This window comes from Apostichopus japonicus, chromosome 11 (genome assembly GCF_037975245.1).
Source record: "Apostichopus japonicus isolate 1M-3 chromosome 11, ASM3797524v1, whole genome shotgun sequence".
Classification (NCBI taxonomy): Eukaryota; Metazoa; Echinodermata; class Holothuroidea; order Aspidochirotida; family Stichopodidae; genus Apostichopus; species Apostichopus japonicus.
This window is the reverse complement of record NC_092571.1, coordinates 25,710,732-25,726,587: the sequence shown is the minus strand read 5'-3', so window position 1 is coordinate 25,726,587 and position 15,856 is coordinate 25,710,732. Positions and strand designations below refer to the sequence as shown.

The following is a 15,856-nucleotide window of genomic DNA, read 5'->3' as shown; positions in this document are numbered from 1 at the left end:
TGAGTTAATTAATGCTTTCAAATAATTTACGGTGCGCCCTATCGGTATAGACTAGGCCGTCCGCGGGGACCCCTAGCCTGTGCACCCCTACACCCAGACCCTTTCAGGCCTCTGTCCTATGCAGACAGGAAAGTTTCAGGAGAATACCAGTGCCCTGCCGTCAGTATAGGAAAATATATCCGCAAGGCTGTTTCTGCTGAGAATACCCCGTAGTAGCCAGCTATACATGCATAGGGTTTTCGGCGGGAAGGGATGCCCATGTGATGAAGAAGCGTGCTAATTATAAGATTGTCCACTTTATAGGCTACAATAACTTTCTTTGAGTAAATTAATGCTTTCAAATCATTTCAGTGCGGCCTACCGGTAGACCCGGCCGTCCGCGGAACCCCTTCCCAGACCCGCCCCTGCATGCAGTGGCGTCGCCAAGGGGGGGGCCAGGGGGGCACGTGCCCCCCCCCCCCATGGAAAACCGAGTGCCCCCCATCTGAGATTTGGGTTGGTAAAAAATATATATATATATTTTGTTATATTCAACTCCCATCATCTGAGTTGGTTTTTCATAAGGACAAAGAAGCACAGTAATTCGTATTTTCTTCAAATGAGCTGCGAAAAAATGAAAAAGTTTATCCTTGAACGTCGGGTATCGAAGTCGTAACCCGCGCCATCACAACAGGTGTCGATATTTACATTGAATGTGTCAGTGCTCACGCCATACCAGCGGATATACACGTCCGCTTCGCGTGCTACATCACTGTGAGAAGGGAGGGTACTGCAATATGTTGCCTTGGTCTGAGGTTGACAGGTTAGGAGCTGACGAAATGTGAGAATGTGAGGGTCCGCAGGCACCATACTTTCCTATATTTGTGGACCCATATATTAACCCTGTTGTGTAGGGGGTGCAGAGGTCATTTGAGGTCAGATGCTTGTAGGAACAAATGGCGAATGTTCACACCTGCATACTGAGCCATACTCGATGTGTGATCAAACTTTGGATTGCATGGTGAGATCCCTGATAGGAGCCAATAACGATGCTGGAACCTGTTACATCTTAATAGATAATGGGCGAAAACGAGAAGGACAAGAAAGGAGTCGGGGTCATGCACACATTAATTCAACAAATGTAGGTTCTATTGATATAGGGTTAGGCATAACATCGACAGCATGTGGTTCATATCCTCTGCAAAATTCTGCGCCTTGTTAAATCATTACCTCAAAAATAGCAATTTCTGGAGATATCTTCAGATCGAATTTATAGCATTAAATGTGGCAGCATTTTGCATCTAGCCCTCCGTATGCGAAAATTTTCCAAAGGGGAGGGGGGCAGTGGCGGCGGAACCGGGGGCTTGGGGGGCTCAGCCCCCAATGAAAAAGTTGAGGGGGCAAATGCATGATAAGCCCCCCCCCCCCAATATTTACCCAGGCTCCGAAACGTGCATCTGCCCATTTTTCAATGCATACTTGTCGATCTGTCCGATGCACACGTATACTATATAGGTGTAATAATTTTAGTAAATGCTGGGGGGACCCTCGGCCCGTCCCCTGGCTATAGACCACATTGTCACCCCAACCGCGTCTTCAAGCCCCGTGAAAAGTGGAAGCAGTGAGTGTGAGTACCGGTAAGCGCAACACAACTTCGTCTTAGGCCAATGACTTGCTTCATTTCAGGCAGTTCTCCAACATCCCCTTACTACACTCAAAAACGTCTTTGCGAGTACACTACGAGTAATAGCTACTCTCTTAAAACACCATCGAATATACAAATTACAATGTTTTTACAGACTTTTACGTGCAATCTGAGAAATTGCAGGCTTGAGACCCATATTTTAGGGCTAGGTATTCGCAGCATAAAACACTTGGGAAGTGCCGTTTCCGGCCATCTGGGGGTTTGAAAAACCCAAAATTTTCTTGTACGCTCCGCGCCAACCGATGGTGGCGCTCCGCTTAGATAGTCTCTACACATTAGCTACCCCCCCCCCAATAATTTTCCCGTTCCGCCGCACCTGGAGGGGCAACCCCTCCCCTTAGACCCCTCCCCCAGGACGGCAATCCGTATCCACCTAAGTTCCCCCCCATCAAATGTTGGTGCCCCCCCCTGTGCCCCCCCAGACTGAAAAGTCTGGTGACGCCACTGCCTGCATGGTATAGCATGTCCTACGTTACCCGGACGAACTTTTAAGAACGCCAGTACTGTCATCGAATGCCATTACTCGAAATTTGGAATACAATTTGGGGATAACGTCGAGAAGGTTCAAAGTAAGTGTAAATAAACACTGACAAGAACTATAATAGTAATTTTTGTCACTATTTAGTTAACGTTTAAGTAGTCACAGCCAGTTATAATTAAAGTACGACCAGACACCAGTCTCACCGGATGGCTGCAGGGTTCTGTTGGCAGTGGCGTACACAGGATTTTAAAGGTAAGGGATATATTCTAAATTTCCTCCGACAAATTTAGGTACGCGGGGGCATGAATCTTAATGTAAGGGGCGAGTGGCAAATGAAAGATTTTTATTTTTATAAAGGAGGGACTGGCCATGGGTCGTCGAAGCCGAAAATCCAAAGTAGGGGAGTCCAATTCCCCTCCCCCCCCCCCGAAAAAAATTGTTTAAATCTCACATTTTTAGGCATTTTTAGATGATAAAGTAGTACTATATTTAGGTCTAAATGCAAGGTTACGTTAAGAAATACCGTACTCTTGATTTTTGTGTGAGGTTTAAAAGGAAAATATATAACAATAGGGGTTGTCGAATTCTTCCCGATTGAATTAAGGAAAGCCCCGACTGATCCAGGGGGGATTGTCCCCTTCCCTTGCCCCTTTCCCCCACCTTGCACACGCCACCGTTTTGGGAGGGGTGTAAATCGTGACTATAGTGTCCCTTTCCTCCATTAAACATAAGCATAGACGATCAGCAGCTCGTTATAATTAATTGTCTCAATAGCGTCATGTATTCTTTCACAGATACTTTAATATACATGTTATAAGTGAACAAAAACCAAATAAGTAAATAAATAAATTGAGAATGGCAGGTTTGACTGAAAACGGCGAAATATGTAAACGGAGAAGTTTTTCTAATCATCCAGGCTATAACTTTTCATTCGATTATTCATCATTTCTAATGTAGTAGTAGCTACAATTTGCAGCAATTGAACTACCATACAGTGGAAACATCCCCCCCCCCCGCCCCTCCCTCCCTTCAGTCCCCTTTGCTCTATCTCCAAGAGCTGAAATCAAATGGCGTCTGCGTGCACATCATATGAAAGTCAATTTTGTGAGACCAGTTTGTGTACTTTTGTTATGGTTACGATAAATACACTAAAAAAAGAAAGCAATAATAAAAGCCTATATACATTGGATTCATCTGGATACTAATTTTGATGTTCACTTTGCTCTGGTCCTTCCTCTCCGGTAGTTATTTGCTCTCCGTCATATGTTAATGTCTGCCTCATCAATTGATGCCTTCTTATTTTCGTCTCTGTCATCTTCATCTCTCGAGTTCTCAGATGCTGCCTGGATTTCCTCTTCTTCCTCTTTTCTTGCAACTGCAGAGACGTCATCAAGCCCACTTTCAGATCTAATTTCACTGGTGCTATTTTCGTCTTGCGTAGTATCATTACTGTTAAAAGTTGTATCACTACCTGTAATCTCCACATGTACAGCGTCTTGACCTTCGGCCTTGTCTTCCTTTACCACACCATTCGACTGGTTATTTGTGCTGCGGTTACTTTGGATAGATTGGATAGAGTTGATCGATATGGCGTCCTCGTAATCTGTAGAATCTTCCTTTCTCTTCCATCCGAGCAAAGAGCTAACTTGTCTCTTCAGAGATCTGTTCTGACGTGATTTCACCCTCTTTGCCCTCGCTTGTCTTGCCCGTCTGGTTTTCTCATATTCCGCAATCATTATTCTCCTCCATTCACTTTCATCCGTCTCTAAATTACACGTGAATTTTAAAATAAGCGCTAAAATGTAACAAACAACAATATATACGAAGAATCCAAAAGCAAGCAGCGTTTGCACGTTGGCAAAGAAGAAATGAGTCGAGAATGAATGCCGGTCAGAGCCAATTGCATTGTGGGAGAAATCATACGTAACAAGAACAACGGTATAATTTGTCCATATTTCTAGGTTTTGTAGTTCATAAACTGTTTGAGATGGATCATTAATAATACGTTCTTCTCGTTGATTAATAGTGAGTCCATATTCTGATATTAGAGTAATATTGCCAGGTGATTCCCATGAAAGGACTGCAGAGCTATGAGTTATATTCGAACTTCTCAACCGCGAAGCAAATGGAACTGTGTCACAAATTATTACTTTCCCACACACGAGTAGGACGACCATTAAGATTAGTAGGTTCCTCTTCTGCGAAAAATCCATTTTGGAAGCAGAGTGTCCTCATCTAACAGAAAGATCAAAAGAGAAAATGACATAATAAAGTCTTAATCAATGGTGCATGATTAGTTTTCGTGACCTTTGACACGTTGACATCATAAGTTTCCTGATCGCGCTACAGCTAGTCTCTCTATGTACATTGTGGAACAGACGATAAGTGTTTTACTGTTCGCATTGGCAGCATAAAGATTTCCTTTTTGGTACAGTTAAGGAGTAATAAGTGAATGATTTGAGAATCGAGGACATTGTTTGTTCACTGACGATGCTGGAATGTTGGAATACCAAAACTTGTTAAAACAGGTAGAAAATGGGTAAAACAACATGCGGCGTTGCAACAACACAATCCTTTCTGTATGCAAAGGGAAAATTCCTGTAACTGTACAATCATATTGTACTATCTTCATCTAACGTCATCGGATTCATTACGGTATAATTAACTAATACTGGACTGGGTTTGAGCATGTAGTTAGAAGAGCTCTTCTAACTCCATGGTTTGAGCAATTTCCAGTTTCAAATAACTTTAAGCTTAAAGGGACTATATACTGGTGATCAGCCTGGAATCGCTGAATATTAGATCTTCGTTGGGACTGTGCCACCTTTAAGACTTAATTAAAGATAATTCAACGGACTGGTGGCACGTACGTACTATTTGGTACCACACATTGACAAACTATATACCATCGCCTCTGACATGACTTTTAACCCGAGCTACCTTCCAAATTCATAGTTGTTTATCAGATGGAGTTTTCTTCATTAGCATATCTCTACATGTATACACGTTAAGTTCAATGGTGCCGATTGCATATGCTTCTCAAGTAACCGAATCGTAGAATTGTGCAAGATTCAAGATTATCAGTTCTATACCTCTATATTAGGCACAAATGATCCACAGAACACCACTTTGGTCACTAGCTGAGATGACAGCCTTGATGTTTTTCTAGTGTCCGTCATATTATCTTAACCTTCCTATAGGACTGTAATGTTATATTATATTTATCTTGCACAGAAATATGAGAAATAAACTTGAGCTTGAATTTGAAATATTAATATATAATCATTTCATGTACAGTATATAAGAGTTCTATACCCGCAACTTGTCGTGTAGTAAACTTTATACAATCATCACGCATACAAAGGAACAGCTATTATAATAGCTAGTGTAGCCGATCTATATTTGCATAACGACATAACGAATGGCTATGTTGTAATTATTATATAGGTAAGGTACATATACAGACCAGGGAGTTGTTCCATAACAACTCCTTGACACAGACCATGCGCAATATAAAGATAGCTTATATATATACACAAGGATATGTATTCGTTTAGAAGACTCTTTTTTTTTTTTTTTAGAAGACTTCCTTTCACAATGTATATATATGAATATATATAAATCGAATCAAATCGTAGGCAAACATGTGTAAAAGAGATGTGAATTCAATCAAGAAACATGTGATAATAATTGGAAATAACTAAATCCTGCGAATATTACATCATCTCCCTAAATACACTTAGTTTTGCCATGGAACGTATTTCACCCCTTCTATTGTGAATGTGTTTCACATACTGTACTATACTGACCTGTCAAATATAACTGTAGGGTTGTTGATCCACTCAGCTCGTTATAAAGGAAGTAATTCTCGCTAATTACCCATCTCCTCTCCTTCCGAGTTATTTAGTAAGTCGAGTCGATTTCCAGACCATTAACGACATCCACGGACTTAAATAGCTTCCATGTAAACACACTCACAAAAACACTTTCATATGACATATCCAAACAATGGAAATATCGTGCCAGTATACAGGACTGTGAGAGCACAATATGATTTCCTTTTACATTCTGGAACTCTCGACCTCCGTGGGCCCTACTTTACGTATATAGACTTATATATTGTTCATGTGTACAGATAGCATCTGTGCGTCCACTTGTTATGTTTTCGGGCATACCAGTTGTATAGCTTATAACTCTGGACTGAAGATTAAAGAGTGGTATTGAATCGTTCAGAAGTGGAACAATAGCGAAATCACAATAAGGATTACGTAAGCATGCTAAGCTCAATAGAACATAGACCTGTCTGCTAGATCAGGCGGATGTGATGTGATTTGATTCTGTACTACCTTCCTGGCCACAGGACTCGTGATACACATTTGACGTAGTAGTCTTGGCCAAGTCGTTTGTAATTTCTCTTTTTCTCGCGTACAAACTGTACATGCCTCAGAGCCCGTTTGTGCCTATCACGAATGTACTTCCCTACTGTATTTTACATGCCCGAGGATCTGTCCGATACAAACTAAAGCGTTGTCGCGGGCGTTCTCTGGGAAGTATAGCAAATAGATTCGGGAAAAAAGCTTTGTGAAAAAGAAAGGTACACTATGGCTGTACATACTAGGGCCTGAACAAGACTATTGAAGTAGTAGCAGTCTAGCCAGCCACTGCCAATGCCTCGATGTTGAGAGTGGATCAGTTACTAGTCGTTAGGTTCTCTTGCGCATGCTCTATCTTGGGTGACTTTTCTTACAAAAGTTTTCCCTCCTGGTCAGACGCCTTCGTAATGTGAGGAGGCAAGACTTCAGAATTCCAATTTCTATTAGATACATTTATTTTTAATTCAAACAAAGTGGTATTCTACCCACGAGTTGGGGGCTACTTTTCAGCAATTGAGATATTTAAATTCAACTTGAAATTACGAAAAGAGGGAAACGAATGGAAAATACATTGACTTCACCTCTAATTTGAGCCTTGTGTTGAATAATTACATAACATTTTCCACAAAATAGCAGCTCCAGTAACACGACCTATTTCAATCATGATTTCCCCACATGGAGCACGATGTTTCTATGATAGGCTATAGCTTTTAAAGGAGATAATCACTACAAGTATAGGCCCATTCTACTATTAAAGGTAAGCTGAAGGGTTGGTTTGCTTCTCCTCTGACATCAGAAGTACTTGGCTTGAGTTTTTTTTTTGTATAGAACTGGCTTGAGTTTTTCTGGGATTTTTCTCCACCGGTACTGTGGCCGAGTGGATAAAGGCGGTGGCATGCGGCAATGAGGCTTAGCAATCGGGCGGTTCCGGGTTCGATACCCGGCCGGGTCATAGTAAGGTGGGGTTTTCATCAAAGAGCAATCTACGGTTTTCCCATCTGAAATGGCTTTCTAAGTTGAAAAGATTCCAAATTTGAATTAAAATGTTGAATTGGAAGCCACCCGACGTGTCCATTTATTTGTAATCTGTTAGCCCTTGCGGGCTTCTCTCACATTTGTGGTCGCTTAAGTGTCGTAAAAAAATAACTGCTGATTATCATTGTTATAATTATTATCCACCGGATCATCTGCAGTGTTTTATATGTCAGTCCATTGCGCCAATCATCAGGCCCACACGTTGTCAACATAGGCCTATTATTTAATCACAACTACAATAGTATAGACAGTCTTTTTGTTTTCTTTCAAACTTGATTTAAACGGCGTTATTTGGTAAGCGTCAGTGACGGAGCATCCATACAGTCAGGGGGCGGATGCCCTCCCCCCCCCCCTGACGGACTCAAATGGACTGCTGGCGCCCTTTTCATCTTTTTACCACATTTTACTTATTCGCGATTATTTACTTTTTATTGCGCTCTAATCTACCTATTGACATTTGTCACATTTTGTTGGCGATGACACCTATTTATTCTTCCTTTATCTGCAAATTATAGCAAGGCCAGGAAAGGGTCATTTCCGGCGATGTAGGAAGTATCTTTACTCAAAAAATGTCTGTACGCTCCGCGCCAACCTGTGGTGGCGCTCCGCTTAGATAGTGTCGAAAGAGCCCCTACAGACCATTCTTGCCCCCTTAACCAATACCGCTAGCTCCGCCACTGGTTAGCGTATATAGCTAATCTTCTCCCAAGGACCTCGAAAACAAACTGATATGTTTTGAACCATTTTAAGAGAAACTAAATGAAAACACATGAAAGAACACAAAACAGAATAGAATGTATACGCGATAACACCGAGGTGAAAGTAACAGCAATAAAAGGAAACAAAAATAAACAATGACCAAAAGAAAATGACTACAATCAAAACAACGGGATGAAGCAGTAAGACAACTGATAAGTTATATATATAATATGATAAAAACATGAAAGTACCGTTACTATACTTGCTAACAATTTATTTTAAAGACAAGTCAACTGAGTTTTATCAAACCTTTAAAGCAATTTCGGTTTGGTAAGTCATTCCATATATAGGTTGGAACCAAGAAAAGAGAAACATGACACGTCCTTTGTAAATTTCAATTCCGATCACCATGCAAATACAGAAAGTTTGAAGATTGAGTAGACCTTATAGTATACATGATTATCGGCTGTTCTACTGCGCATAGACTAACACGTTTCCTTCATGATGTATAGGTTGGAGCAAGTCTGTTTTACGATTTAGAAACCATTGTTAATTGCCTACCATGTAGACGTTTAATTAAATATTCCATTATATATATTCACGTGTATATATTCGTGTATATATTATATATATATATACACGTGTATATATTATATATATTCATATGTATATATTCACGTGATAAAACAAATAAATCAAATCAAATCAAAATTAAGTATCTCATTTTAAATTGTTAAGTAGGACTGCAGATACCCCCCCCCCCCCCCAAAAAAAAAAAAAACTACGCAACATGTATTATTCTTACAGCAAGTTGCGAGAGCCTTTCGATGTTGTCTGTATATTTCCCTCTTAATGCGTTCCCCATACAATACTACAGTTTACGTTATGGTCGAAGGCTGTGACGGAGGATGTAGGCAGCTAACGGTTACAATAACGGGTTTTTATAATCCCAACCAAATTTTCCAGTAGGCCTATACATTATTTTCTCATTTCTGACTATCTATATCTAAATTTAGTAGGTTATATGTACCGGTACTGTTCATGTTGCATTACATTAAATGTCTATAGAAGTTGACATAGTGTCTGTACGTATGATAAGTTAGTATATCCTGGACACAAACATGCAAATTTATTTTGATAATGCAGATGATAACCTCTGGAACCTTTGAAGAATTCTGCGGTGCTTCTTTGTTCCGGGGCCCAAGTTAAACAATTCAGACTAGATTTCACTTGTCCAATATTGCTATATGGTAATAATACGGAACGGGCTTCCATTTTGAAACATTAATTTCAGATTTTCAGTTTGGATACACCTATCCCATGATTCGCGATCGAAATATAGCGGACAGCGCCCCTCTGGGTGTAGTCTCCACGAGAATAATAACATTTGCCGCCTCCTTCCCACAACAGTCTACACTCGGAGTATTAGTTATGCTTTAACCGAGTTTTGAGGGTGCATGCTTATATCATTGTCAAGTTGGTCTTTGCTGGTAAATTACCTCCTCCTTATAGGTCATAATGGAATGTAGATAGGGCCAGAAACGTTTGTCACTCAACAGAACCATGTTAAAGCTCTTTAAAGAGAACCCGGACACTTTCCACGGTGGCTTAGAAAGCAAGGGAAAGTGTCCCCGAGACACTATTCACGCAAATGAGACACTATATCCTAGAAATATGTGTCCTACGGACGCACGGACACTCACTACTGCCACAGCTGACCCCAAAGCTGCGCGCGACGTCTAAAAAAAAACACGTTTGAAGTTTCAGCCACAGATTCGAATCAACATGTGTGTTGTTCCATACATATATATACCATGTTGAACATATTTATAGTATGTGGTCTGATTTACGTATATGTAATGTGTAATATTGTTTATATATACTTTCTGCTTCGATTTACTTATATGTGAACTTCATCTTTATATTTATAGTTTCATATTAGTTTGGATCAATGCTCATCTCAGTTTCGGTATAATTTTCAATGTTTATCATAAATAATGTTGGCACACCGTAGACATCTCCTCGGCGCGGATATTGACGAAACTAACTTTTCTCCTTTGTATAAGTACGATGTTGCAATGCGTTGAGTTTAATTACAGCAAACGTACAGAGTAAAACGTTTTTGATTATGGTGGAACTTAATTAGTTCACGGATCTATTGACTTCTGATATGTTTTGTTGTCCAACGCATAGTCACCGACGTCTTCGTAAAAGGAATCGTTGTTCCTGTGCGATGCCGGTGTCTGTGAATCCGTGCGGTTTTTATTCCTGTCGGTTCTCTTTTTTCCTGTCTGCAGCATACACATTCCTATGATGACAGTTAGCAGCACAAGAAAACCGACACCGAGTGTACCTATAATGACGATATATGGCAATGTCGATATTCGTGGATCTCCGTCACTAGAGCAGCGGTTCAAGTTCACTTCGTTAGGCATTGCATCACCCGCAGAGCCGAGATCGTCTACGCCGCCTTCACGGTATATCGTTTTTATATCGATTACACTAGACGGTGTCGTACGTCCACCTACACACGTGATGAAGAGAATGCCACTGTTCTGCAAATCGTCTCCTGTGATTCGGAGTACGGAAGTGTCTAAATCGTGATTAATCGTGATGTTTAACTTAGACGAAGTCAACAGAGGTAGATCGTCTGCCAGTAATTCGCCTGCTATGGTACTCACACGCCACCGTATGAAGTACGCGGATGGATTTGCGGTACAAGATACCGAAATCGTCTCACTGGAATCGTCAAACTGAAAAGAATCGGGGTTAATAGAAACAGTAGAATAAGGTTTACTTTGTACATTTAAAGAACAATTTAAACACCGAATGACTTGATTAGTTGATCCTATCAATGCTGCTCCGCCAGATACTAGAATGCTATTGTTCTGTCTCTGGTAGCACGTGTATAAGAGATCTTCCCGATAGAGAGCTTCAACACCTATACTCGAATAGCAGCCATGATCACCTCTAGCTTCGAATACACGAAACGATACATCGTTGACATATACCGGTAACGGTTTCTCCTGATCCACGGTTATCGTGATCCTACATGAGTAAATATCGTCGTAGATAAGATCACCGTTGCCTGTTGCGGCCGATGACTTGCTCACGCCTAGGACGAGTTTTTTCCCGTTTGTAGCTGGAACAGTTACCGTAAATGGATCTCCAGGTGTGTCTATCCCCAGGGAAGCACCGAAGCCTTCACTAACGGTCCACTCAGCTACAAGGATTTGCTTGCGAAACAGCTGAATTAATTTGGACGGGCCTCCGGTGTCTACTTCACAATTAATCGTAGAAGGTTGTTGCGGAAATATCACAAACTCTCGAATACCCGACGAATAGCCGTTACTAACCGACATGGTAATCGTTGGTTCCGGAACGACTTCGGTAAAGAGTGAAACGAATATGAGTAAGGACACCGGTATTGCATTCATTTTGATAATTTTACAAGAAATAACTGGAGTTTGTGAAAGAAAATGAGAAAACCTTTCCAACAATCCGATATAATAATTACTGCTTTTCTTCCGAAAATTGTCGTTCTATATGTATTCAATAACAGTCGAATACATTTCATAGTCAAACATCTTTCAAACTAAATAAATGTATGAAATTATAATGAGCAGAACAGTGAACTAAAAACAAAAACAAAAGTATGAAACGGATTTTGTAAGATTCAGTCGACGAGTAAAATCTCAAAGAACTGTATTATCGCCGAGTTGAAGCTGTATTGTATAATTAAATAGAAAACCTGAGTTGAAAAGACCGTTGTGAATTGAAGCGTGCAATATTGTGATATAATACTTTATATACCTGGAATCTCGTGTATAGGTGTATGGGTGGGTGTTTGTGTGTATGTGTGTGTGGTGGACTATAGAATATATATTCAGGGAAAGACAAAAGGCCACAAGGTGTCGTTGCTAAACGAACGATCTAATGAACTTAAAGGGGAAGAACCATATAAACTGGAATGGTACTGTGAGGTATACCGTTTATATGGAAGACAAACTTGCAGTGTTTCAAATTTCAGACATCAGAACTTGTTCAGCACTATCTGTGTCAGGTTCCAAAATAGCCGAAGCTACGGGGATACGTTTGTCAGGCTTGTGCTCTGTTAACCTATACCCCACCCACACCCATCTCCTACAAAACTCAATACAGGAAGTGGACTCTCGGAAAAGGTAGCGAGGAGAATGTTATGCAAAGGCATCGTTTTCTTGGGGTATTTTGTATTTGATTTTTTAACGGAATATTATCCTTTCTCTCCCTTGCTCCCCCCCCCCCCAAAAAAAATACAATTCTGTACTTAAATGATAAACTAGCCTTCTTCTCTCTGGTATTCAGTCGATTATTTCATCAACTTAAACAAAAATATGGTGATATCGTGAATACATGTTTATCACTATATGTGTTCAGTGCGAAATCTTCTATAAATCATCGCCTACTATATGACGCGACAATACTTTTTAAGAAAAGTCGCCCAGGAAAGAACTCTGGGCACGAAAACCACACTATACCGAACGACTGATCCGCTCTCAACCCCAGTCCACTTGCATCGAAACTGTGACTATGTGATCATCGTCGGGTATGTAATCAAAAGAACAGATACTACGCATGATCTTAGCCAAAAGGCCGAGAAGCGACAATTGACAAGCGACAATTGACAATTGACAAATGACGCGACAATTTATATATAGCAACAGGCCGTGCCTCTTTAAGAAATAGTGGGCGGTGTGGAATTTTTATCGCTGAATCATTTGCTTTCTTTTGTTTTCGCCAAACCTTTAGATCTTATGAACGTCATGGTCCCAAACATATTTGAATAACCATTCTGTGAGCTCAAACCAGCCAGACATGTGTGCAAACAAGACATAGTGTACGCGTCATTCACTGGCTATAACAAAACGCTTATTTCTGTATTATCATTACATAGTAGAACCGATGTTGGGGATATTCAACAATATCATCATTTTGAGAGAGAGGGCTGGGGGAGGGGGATTGGTGTTGTGAGGTGGAGTTGGGAAGGGGTTAAAGGAGAGACATTTGCCTTCACAAGTTAGAAGAAAGAGTCGGTTGTGTTTCATGAACGTGATTATCGGAAATGAGGTAAAATCGAGCAAAATTTTGTCACCCCTATAAGCGCTTTATTTTAGAATGGAAAATTGCAGTTCAAAAAGACAATGGTTCTAATGTGTGCCCATATTTTGACCCACGTGCTTCTTTCTTTGCGTATAGTCACATATGTATGTTCGTAAGACTTTGCAATGCACTGGAATCCCATGAGACTTGTACACAAAGGAAAATCATTGTCTTTTTTTTCAAGACATATACATGCAGTCCATCCATGCCAAATATTATTAAATCAATCCCATTTTCTTCCCTTTTTTGCTAACACAGGGATTGTTGACAAATGTGAAAGTACTACTGTAATACATAACACATATATCTGTATGTGTCGTGTATATATACTGTACATAAACTACTTGTATATAGGGGATTAAAGATTCTTACAAACGTAACCATTGTTTACCTTATCAGTGAAACATTATTATATAACATTAAACATTATTATTATTATCGGATTCCTCAAATGTTTTGGGAGATTCATTCCCTCGTAACTTTGTAACAAAAACCATAGCGAATTATCGTGATGGGTTTTCTCAGTTACTATACCTGCTTTAAAATGACATTCATTATTGTGACGTCACAGAAAGCAACCATGCAAGTGTAAAGTTTTATAATGGTAGCAATTTCGTTACAAATCTCTCTTTTGTTTCATAGAAAAGAAGTGTCTTTCTCCCAAGTACCGTTGAACAAACACATTCGTTTCCATGAGCACCCATGTTGGTATACGGTAAAGTGGGGGTGGAGGTAAGGTGATAATAAGTTGGGAGAGTGGTACGTACGTAGTGGGTGATATTAGGATGGGAGTGGGGTGAGGGAAAGGGATCTATTGGAACGGATCTCAGGTATCTCGGAGTTCGCTGTCATGTATTTCGTGAACATCTATCAGAGTATCAAAGCTATTTGACATGTGTGCGATACGTTGTGAGGGAGTATTTCTGTATACAACCCATATAGGATAACTGCATGTGCATAATTTTTATTTCGTTCGTGACAGCACATTTTGGGGAGCGAAAGGAAGAGGAGAGGTAAGGGGCAAGTAACTGACTATAGGTTTGGCAGACATTTTAACCACAGCAGCAGACTAGGTTTGGTTGATCTTTGTTTTGGTCCTATATTAATATAACATGAACAACATGAACAGACGACAGCATCAATAGATGAATTTTCATATTCCAGTAAACCACTGTCAAAGTTATTTGTCGGCTTCTAATAGTAATGGAGGCATCTACTTCTATAGGCTGCAACTTAAATGAATTAAGGCGTACTAATGTCACATTTGAGTTCTGTGGCACGCAAGCTACACCGGTACTCACATAATATGTGTCGGTACAATGCAAATAATAATTTAATTATTCTGAATAGTCAGTACCTCAAAAAGTATTTCCTTATGCTTATAGTGCACTCTAGACAGAATATACGACCTAGGCAGGTCTTCCCCATTTCGACCCACTGCCATCATAGTTATCGAGTCCTGGAGATACTTACTAAGTAATAACTTTTCAGGCTGCAGCGTAAATATTAATTTCATTGGTAAGAAAGGAGCAATTTAAAAATTATTCTAAAATATTCCACAATAAGGAATGCTTGTGCTCAAATGACATTGAACCAACATCGGCGTATGTCAATTAGGAGACGTGCAAAACGTACCAACCATGCTGGAGAGTCATATGATGTGCTCCCTAGTAGCACTACAACTGTTAATTACAGTGCTCCTTGAATTCATATTCTACAACAACTAATATCATGATCTCAAAGCTACCACATTCCCTGTGTAGCTATGCGAACAGTGTAATATCGATAAGTAAAGCCTTTTCCCAATGTTAACCACAGTTTTCAATTCCAAAATTGCTATCATTGAGTATTGAGCTGCAGCTGGACCGCATGCAGCATATCAGTACTGTATACAGATGTCCGTAGATATGAGAAGTAAACGACAAAGTACGTTGTTCCTTAGCAACACAATGCAGCTTGCTATTTTTGCATTCAAGGTGGCATATTCTTATTATTAGAGTCGTTATGAACCCGTCCGGATGTTCTCCTTCAGGAAAAGGTATATAGTATATAGCCTTAGTTAGTATAATCATAGTAGTATTAGAATCATATAATTAATATTAATATTAGTTTAGGTGCAACTGCAAGGAATGTGAGCCATAGTGGCATATAGCTCCCAACTCTTGAGAAGGCAAATGCTGGTCCATGCCACGAATCGCCTAACTGGGGGAGGGGTATAAGGGGAGGGGGTGTCCCCTCCTCCTTTTGATTTTTTTTTTTGAATCCTGTTGATGCCTACATGTAAAATGGTGGCACTTAGAAAGGCTTTTGTCACCCAAAATTTTCTGAGAAATATGCATTTGTTGGTGTGTAACATCAATAAATTGAATAGTAGGTGATAATTCATTCTTTCCCGTGGCATGAAAATGTTCGCTGCTCGCCCCCAATGAAAAACAATATAGGCTA

General features: G+C 40.1%; 1 protein-coding gene and 1 pseudogene across 1 annotated transcript; both read right to left on the bottom strand.

Annotated features, from left to right (window-relative positions):
* Positions 1-3,296: 3,296 nt before the first annotated feature.
* Positions 3,297-6,676, bottom strand: LOC139976143 (uncharacterized). The gene is made up of 2 exons (XM_071984597.1): positions 5,975-6,676; positions 3,297-4,400 (listed from the first exon to the last, which is right to left on the bottom strand). The coding sequence occupies exon 2, from the start codon at positions 4,376-4,378 to the stop codon at positions 3,425-3,427; it is 954 nt and encodes a 317-aa protein (XP_071840698.1). The 5' UTR covers positions 4,379-4,400; positions 5,975-6,676; the 3' UTR covers positions 3,297-3,424.
* A 6,154-nt stretch (positions 6,677-12,830) lies between these two features.
* LOC139976570 (U2 spliceosomal RNA) lies at positions 12,831-12,916 on the bottom strand (annotated as a pseudogene).
* Between the last annotated feature and the right edge of the window lie 2,940 nt (positions 12,917-15,856).

Bases quoted from the DNA above. Each gene is read 5' to 3' on its own strand.
- LOC139976143 (XM_071984597.1), bottom strand. From the start codon at position 4,378: ATGGATTTTTCGCAGAAGAGGAACCTACTAATCTTAATGGTCGTCCTA.